The sequence below is a fragment of the Antrostomus carolinensis genome, unplaced genomic scaffold (assembly GCF_000700745.2).
Source record: "Antrostomus carolinensis isolate BGI_N321 unplaced genomic scaffold, ASM70074v2 scaffold1801, whole genome shotgun sequence".
NCBI classification, from domain to species: domain Eukaryota; kingdom Metazoa; phylum Chordata; class Aves; order Caprimulgiformes; family Caprimulgidae; genus Antrostomus; species Antrostomus carolinensis.
The window spans coordinates 108244-117249 of NW_010296137.1; the positions used below are offsets into that span (position 1 = coordinate 108244).

A 9006-nucleotide genomic window follows, 5' to 3' on the forward strand; every position below is an offset into this window, starting at 1 on the left:
TGTGGCATGACCTCGGATCTATTTTGTTCCTGTGGACCTGTGCTGTGATCATGGGGCTGTGTCAGAGCCTGGTTACCCTCACTGCAGCTGATCCTTACCTAGTGATTGACTTCCTAGCTTTAGCTTGGACTTGTCACCAAAACTTGCCTGATGATCTCTTGATTAAACCTGGCTCCTCTCCATGCTCAGGGACTGTGGGACAGGCTCTGACTGATGAGGTCCCTGCCTTGCCTGCTCGGTTTTCGTTCTGGCTCCTCAGAGTTCCTTAGGGAGCAGCTAGCCTGGACAGCCAGCATCAGCTCTCTGTTATGCTGAATTTAGCCGAGAGGCTTGAGTGGAGGGACTTTTCTGTATTCCAGGTAAACATCCTGATTCTTTAGACTGTTGGCTCTTCTCATTTGCTCCTTTGTGGACATGTTGCTTTTCTGTGGGCCTTTTCCAGGTGTACCTAGGTATGGCTGGTCCCAGTTAAACTGTAGTTATGATTCTTGTCTGGAGGCACTAGGGGGGATTTCTTGATTGACTGTCTTTTATAAAGGTAGCTCACATGCAAATCTTTCCAGAATGAGGCCTTTGCATATTAATATAGGCTGTGCATGTACCACAAATCTATTGCATAATATTCCTTTTGTTCAAATACTAGCTAAATTCAATTGCAAGAGTTGTAAGGAATATGACTTGATTTATCTGTAATTGAATTGTTGTGAATACTTCAACTCAGTTAATGAGATAGGACTAGACCTTGTAGTTGAAAACTTAGTAAACCTTGAGAGTGAATTTGGCAGTTACTAAGTATTATTATTTTGTTTATATAGTGGAAGCATACAAAAATGAACTTGCTTAGCCACAGATGTCCTCAGAGTGAAACTTTCCACTTTCTGTTGTAGATTAGTCAATTTAACACTGGCTGTATAGTTTTGAAAATCCAAAATGGATTAAATACCTCTCTTTAATAAGCAATGTATGTTTATATCTCCAGTGTTTTCCAACCTGTGGATCATGGATTATTAAGTTCCTTAGTAGTTGGTAAAGATATTTGATAAAACAGATTTGTTGTCCATAGACTTTAATTTCCTTGCCTTGAAAAATTTTATGGAGTCCACAAATTGGAAGAGATTGAAAAGCACTGGTCTAACAGGGATTTCATCTGGCATATAATTAGCTATTTGCCCTCTACTCAACTACAGGCAGGACATTCTTTTAGATTAACTTTTTTTTTTTTTTCTCTTTGTTAGCTGTGTAGGGCAGCATAGTGGGAGAATACATTTATGCCTGATGCATTCATTACGTGAGACTGACTGGAGTTTATTACAAAACTCTGCTTCATGTTTTTTCTAAGTGCTCTTGAATTTGCTCTTCTTATTTGTAACATAACCAGAGTTCTGCTTTTCAGAGGTTGTCAATATTTATGCAGGAGGCTACCAAGAGAAAAGATAGTGAGGTAATGCAGGAGGTACTGATGTTGATTCAGTAGCTATTGCTCTTCTGTTTTTGTATTTTCTTTTCTAAAGTTGATGGTAGAAGGTTCACAGGTGATCCTAGATGAAGACAGCTGGAATATTTCCAGCAAAAAATCAACATTCCACAAAGTCCTATTAGGACTTTAGCTTGGATAGAAAGATAACCATGAAGTAGAACTAGTGCAGAGAGAGGCTTTCTTCTGTCTTATGAAGAAATAAAAGAGCTGGGCTCTAGTAAAACAAACAGCAGGAGAGACAATGAACATGCTGAAAAAGGTTAAACACCTGGGAGGATAATTTTTTTAACTTAAAGGACAGTGTTAACCTAAGAGCAAATGTCTATAAACTGCCTATGGGTCTGATTTAGGTCAGAGAGTATATGAAGTGTTCAGTAACAGGAGCAGAAGTTTTGTGGAACTGTTTCTCAGAGGAGGAGCTGAGCTGTAGCATTTAACTAGTTTTCAGGTGGAGCTTCATCCCTTTATGAAAGGAAATTTTATACTGTGGTTAGCTGCCAAAAGCAGTGATTGGATGTGACCTGAATGTCCCTTTGGGACTTTTTTCTTGATACATATCCTATATTGTTCTTCAAGATGGTGTGGTTATAGTGGTTATCATTCAGTCCTTACTTACCCATACGAGATTGATATTTATGGCTCATAACTTACAGAGGAGATGATTTGTTACAAACAGGTTCGTAATTAATTTCACCCCTACTATAGTGTTGGATGGATTTGGAATTTATTACTTTTAGCATGTATAAATAATTTCATCAATAAATATATTCAGTTCACTGGCTGCCAAAACCATGAGGGCTGTAATCCCCCCATCAATACCACTTGGCATAGGGTGTGCTGCCAGCCCTGTGGTGGGAACATCATCCTGTGGTGTTCTGCACCACTGTTTCAGAATCCAGTGCTAATGCTCCTCAATGAGCTCTGACAGAAGCCAGAGAACAGAGATTATTATTTGAAATGATGTTATAAATCTCATTTTTTCCGAGGTAGGGCTGGACTGCACACAGTTTGCATACATGCTGTTCCATATCTTCCCTATTCTCTAACATCTGCTCTCACCCTGTGCTTGTCTGCCAGATGGTACAAACCCAGGGAAAGTATGGAGTCACATTCTTCCTCGTTAGGACTTTACTTATGACCAGCTTGAGACCTGCTGTTCGGTTTAACAGTTAACCTGCATTTTACAGTAACTCATCAACTATGATGACAAAACATGAGGTTAAGAATTCATTGTTGCCAGCATGACTGACATTGGAGATATGATCTGTTACCCTAACTCTCAAGTGAAGTGGCCTCAAGACCACGTGTACTAATTACTGGCGCATGTATGATCATTAGTGACAGTTGAGATAGATGCTTTAGCAAAGCGCTGAGCAGAGACCCTTTGGATCATTCTTAGTTCTAACTCTCTCATAAGAGACTAATTTTCTTAATTAAATGTAGCACTTAACATTCTTGAACATATGCATTTACTTTCCTTTATGTATTATTAGAAACAGGGTCTACAAGACATAATCACATTGACAGTTTATCTTCTGTTTTACATATGCTTAACCCCTCCCCCCAACTACTCAGTCACTGGAAAACTCTTAAGTACTTAATTGGTCTCCAGATTATCTGCAGCACAGTCAAGCCAGTCTGGGAAACATTGAGGACAGTTGGTTCACATCTTAGAAGTGATACAATGTCCAATCTTAGTCCTTCTGGGCTCCTGTTTAGTCTGAATTCATGACTGCAAGAATGATTAGCAGACTTAAGAGAAGAATTAACTCACTGGCAGTCAGCACAATTCCAACTAAGTAGTAAGTCAAAGGAATAATTAAAGGTCCATTAATTTAATGATGATCACCAGGCTACATTTGTTAGGACAGTCTTTTTCAGGAATGGGATGAGATCCATTGATACACTTCTGTGTAGCGATGTTACTATGGCACCAAAAATCTCCGTTAGCTGAGACACTGTATCTGGTTTAAGCTGATCTCACAGGGCACATTTTCCAGACTCTGGTATGTACTGTATTAAAAACTCATTCCTTTAACAGGAAAGCTAACTTATCAAACGATGTTGAACATTTTTGCAGGAGCCCAAGTTAGCCCCTTAAAACCAGGGAGGTCCTCACAGGGTTGAGTTAAATACCAATTGTTGAGTCATTGCCATGCTCATATCCTTAACAGTGTGCTTTAATTAAGCAAGCTAGGCAGCACACTCACTTCAGGAACACAGGAAGCATCAGTGTTTCTCGTGTGGGAAACAAGTTTAACTTGAAAGCTTTCAGGAAATATTGCTAGTAATATGGGCCAGGCCAGCTGATGTTGACAGACCTTCATATTGAAACCTCCTGGCCACACACTGCAAACTCTCACAGCATCATCACGAGTCACCCAACATCTGGTATTTTCAGAGCCTAAACTTCCAGTCCTATTATTATGAGACAATTGTTTAAATCCATTTGTAGACTTAGGGGTTGAAGAGAAAATTTGAAAATGCGATCTATTAGATCTCAAAAGCAAATAAGACACCATTTAAATCTATTCATTTATTAATTTTATATCCCATGTTTGTTAAGCATATCTTGTGATCTGTGGGACTGTGAGATACTTATCATTTCCATGCATCCTTGATGAGGAGGGTGAAAGTATAAAGTTTTCCATGGTATCAGACCTGTGCAATAGAGAAAACCCAAGACTACTTCTGGGTATGCAAGAGTGATTGTAAATACTGCATATTATTCATAATGAACCAAGAGCAATGAAAGCTTTTACAGAGCAAAGTGCATCATGAACCCTACTTTAGACTGTAGTGAATCTGCATCTTTTTCTCTCTGCACTCATTCCTGGGCATCTTGCTTATTTTCTCCCTGCTCCAAACCATATGGAACTCAAAACTCTTCATTCTCTAGGCTTTCATGTGAGACTTGAGAGAGTTGGGAAGAGACCCAGACCATATTGATGAGGGGTAATTTGCTAAAGGCATAGGCCAGCTGAAACCAAAGTAATTTTTTAATGAAGAACATAATGGAAAGATTCCATGTCTAAACTGAAATTGAATCTCTTTCCAAAACTGCTGTTGTCCATCAATAGAAATTTAAAAAACATATTGTTTCGGAAGGTGGTATGGATCTCATCATTGAGGTCTATTGCTCAGTGTTGCTCAAAATTCCTGAAGGTCATCCTTTCAACTGCTATTGTGTATTTCAGTTGATTAAGCAAGACGAAAAGATTAATCATTTAAATTTACTCTTTTTAAAATTGATAGTTTATTATTGTATTTTAAAAGGCAGAAGCATGGTTTAACTTAACCTAGATTCTCATCCAATAATATGTGTATAGATTAGATGGAGGAAATGCTCCCTATCCACGGAATAATAGATTACTAGTTTAAATTACTTGTCTTAAAAAGATCCTGATTCTGCTTTGCTTAGCAGAAAAGATTAGATTTACTGTTTATTTTTAGTGGATTGCTGCCAGTTTTCTTCTCCCTGAATGTCTTTAGATTGTGTAAAACATTAAAAAAAATGTTCACATCAAACATATATCTGCTTACCAGGAATCTCTGTTGGTTTCTCAGCAGAAATGTAAAAGCTTGTTGTTAGGACATGAACTTTGCTGTTACAGAATTTTTATCTCTTTATTGGCTTTTTTTTTTCTTTAAGCCCACAAGTGTGGCAAATTATTTTGTGCTTATGTTGCCTATTAAATTTTTAATAAAGTGAGAAAAAGGAATCCAATGAGAAAGCTTTAGGTGTCTCTTCAGGTTATAGTTGGTTGTTTCATCCTCCTTAATTGGCAGCAATGTTTGAAACCCCTGGCCTCATCCTTGCAGAAATCTTGTTATTTATACTTTCAAAAAAAATGGTGATAGGCCTGATTTTGATCAGCTTTATAGGTACAAATGAGAAAGTAACTGTGTCAATATCACTTCGAACTTGGGTCATTGTAACTTGAACCAAATTTGGCCTTTAAGACTATTCATCAACACAAAATATAAGCTAGTATAGACTCTGTAGTTGTATTTTCATAAATAAAAAGATTAAGAAGTCAGGTATACGTGGCAGATTTTTGGGGACCAGGTCAGTGTAGTGTGTCTGGTGGCACTGGAGCACTTGCAGTGTTTATTTGCATTTTGAAGAAAGGGATATTCAATATTATTTTTGCAAATCCCCCGCATAAAGCAGTGCACTCAGCACAAAATGCTGGGTTTATTGTAGGAATCTTAGGTGACCCATACATGGCCTTTCCTCTGCTTTTAGGAGTACCGTCACTCCAGGGAACAGATAACTGACCCCAAGAAACTACAGCAACATACAGTGCCTGAGCAGTGGGCTCTGAGTGTTCTTCAGCTGTCACAAGTCAAAAATTGTTATTCAGTGCTAAAGAACAAACCAGCTCTTGACTGGAGGACATGTAGGTGTTCTAACAAAGATCTAGACCGGTCCTTTGACTGTAAGGTGGTTGCTTAGAAGCTGTATCACTTGCCTTTTCACCCTAAACCACTTTCTTTGCCACCAAGGACTGTATTGACCTGACCTCTGCTGCCTCTACAGTTTTTCTTTTCTTATAATGAATTAATAACTTGGGGTTTTTCATTATGAAAGAGTCCTCATTAATGGACAGTTCCCCAGCTTACTGGAATGGAGCTGAGGGAACATGTTTTGAAGGGATACTGTAACAAAAATGTTTGCAGAAAAGAAGAAATCTGAGATTCTAATGCCTGCAGAGCTGTAGACAGGAGTAAAGAATGAAAGGTTCTCACTTGGAATACATTTAGTCTCTATCACAACAAAGAACAAGCCAAAATGTAAACACACAATCTCCTAGCTGACTTGTGACGGCTGATAATGAATGAACGTACCGCAGATTGTCATATTAACATGCTACAAAATAAGGAATGAGTTTCATCAGCTTTATTCAATATATTTCTATCTGTCTCTGAAGTACTGGACTATTCATTTTGCTTGGAAGTACATTTGGAAGTGGGAGAAGTTGAAATATGTACTCTTATAGATATTAATAAAATATTTCTTTTTCTTTTTCTCTCTTCATCCCAAAAATAATAAGTGGAAGATAGACTGGATCCTGGCTTTAGAATTGGAAAGATCTAGGAAATATAAGTGTAGGAAGTCAACTGGCTATTTGGATGTAACATTTGGAAACTTTATGTGTAGACAAAAAAGAAAAGGGGAGCAAGAAAAACCCATCAATAATATTTATGGAATTTTTGGTCCATTTCTGGTTTCAGGGTACTTTATGAACTGCTAGATCTTTGGTCAGTGAAGCAACCCCTGATTTTAGGTCCCTCTGCTGCCATCTTTCTATATATGAAATTCCATTACTTATGGGAAAAGACTATGGGATCAGGTTCCTGAGGAACGTGCTTTATGAATTATGTTTTCTGGCCTATCATTATGTTAATAATGAAATATGGTGATAACTTAAATGCTTCCATTGCTTGACACCAGCTTGTTTTGATGAGGAACATAGATGAGGATTTTTTGTTTGTGTTGCATATACATCTGTCTCAGAACTGTGGATTTTTGTATTTTGCACTGTCTCTTATTGTTTTCATCCCTAACACTTTTTCTTTCTTTTTTCCTCTGTCCTGTGTGAACACTTCTAGATGTTTGACTGGATCAGTCACAACAAAGAATTGTTCCTGCAGAGTCACACGGAGATCGGCGTGAGCTACCAACATGCCCTTGACCTACAGACGCAGCACAATCACTTTGCCATGAATTCCATGGTGAGTTGAGGACACACTGTGAACCACGGGTCTGTGCATGTGAGTGAGGAAAGGGCTGGCACATGAGGGCACCTCCGGTTCAGAGAGCACTGTGGACCTGGGAGGGGTGAAGTAAGGAAGGTCAGGATGGGCTGTGGCAGCAGCACTCTTTCTGGAAAGCCGAGTTGCTCTGTCTACCCAGATGCTGACATATTATTATTTCCTTGATTTAAGAGCAGCGCAGCCCTGTGGAGTTTGTTTATATTTTGGAGAGCAAATACAATATTTTTTTAAGTTTTTGACATTTCTTTGACTGGGAATTAATGAGAGCTGTAGGTGGCACCTTAATAATTTATGCTTCTCCTCCCATACCCTGCTAAGGTATTTTTGAAAACCTTGAAAAAGATACACTAATCAAGCTGTCAGTTGTGTCCACAGTGGGATTTTTGGCTTTTTCAGTAGTTATTTGGTCAGTCTTTTTGAATGCAGCTCAATTTACCTTAGTTTTTATTAAAAAAAAACAAAAATTGAAAACAAACAAACCCCACAACATCATTATACATTTATAAGTATACATTTATAAGTGTTTTTCTCACTTTCTTGCTCTTTCCAGGCATAAGATATTTGTTCTGGAAACTGCTTTGCTTTCAGCACAGAAATGAGGACAGAATGCATTGATTTTTGCACTGGGTTAGAAAAATGCGTGCGTACCTCCTGCTGTAGTTGCACGAGGCAGAGATGAGCCCTCTCTGAATGGTCTCTGTCCACTACACAAAAGCTTACCCTGAGTAAACCAAGTCCTAGAGGTGTACCTCTTCATTCTGTGCTGGTCAGACTACAGCTGCGCTGAGGCTGAGACCTCAAAGGTGGTGGTTGACATTTAAGTTGGTGGTGTAAGTCACCAACTAGAGAGCCACACCCTATTGTGCCACCAAAGGGCAGGATACTTGGGAGCAGCTGTCTGAAATGTGGAAAAGAAGTCCTGGCTACCTGAGGTGGTTAAAGACCACGTGCTGCTTTCATGAGATTACAGGTGTTAACCCTGCTATTCTGGCCAAATTCCAGATCAGGTAATTAACTTCTCAGACCTAAATTCCACCCGCCATTTCCACCTACCTAGCTATTCCTTACTAAAGCACTGTGCCTCATAGGACATTCCTTTAACAATGGAAGATGAGAAATGTTTATAATGTCTATTAATGTATTTATTGTGTTTATAATTGAAAGGAGTACTGAAAAACAGGCTCTAGGCACCTGATTGTTAAGCTTGCCATCACAGTGCCATGTAGAAAAATACAGGATAGCATGACCTCTGTATAACACTGCTGCTCACAGAATCCTAACAAGTAAGTGGGTCCTGGAGGTTGGTGCATTAAGTCATTTGGATTATGAAAGATGCAAAGTCGGTCATAATTCTTCAGAGAATACCATTAGAAAAGTCAAACTGGAGGACCTCCCTTTATCCTTCTTGTGGTACTGTCTGGTATTATTTTCTTAAAATAACTGGGAGCTGAACTTGGAAAGAGATAATTGTTGATAGAAAATTAACGAGTGACAGGGAGGGTGCCACCTAATGGAAGAAAAATTATTTTCCTCCATTCTTCTTCCTTCTGTCCCCAAGTGAACTTTTGGGAATGAGGAATGCAAGGAAGTGAGACATTTGCAAAGATCTTGGGGAACCTCTGGGGGCAGGGACTTCTCAGTGGCTGTGCTGTGGCTCACAGCTCTGCCATCTCACCACCTCAGTGCTGCCAAACTCCTGTCTAACAGAGCTGCCCTGGAGAGAGACCTTTTTGGCTGAGAGGAAAGAG

At 39.0% G+C, this 9006-nt stretch overlaps 1 protein-coding gene across 1 annotated transcript in view; it reads left to right on the forward strand.

Annotated features, from left to right (window-relative positions):
* The window catches only part of LOC104532856 (kalirin-like), a gene marked incomplete at its 3' end in the record, with an annotated part of 249515 nt that overhangs the window by 59763 nt on the left and 180746 nt on the right, over positions 1 to 9006 (forward strand). Inside the window, 1 exon segment of the mRNA XM_029087516.1 lies at positions 7094 to 7216. Coding sequence (XP_028943349.1) covers positions 7094 to 7216 — 123 coding nt within the window.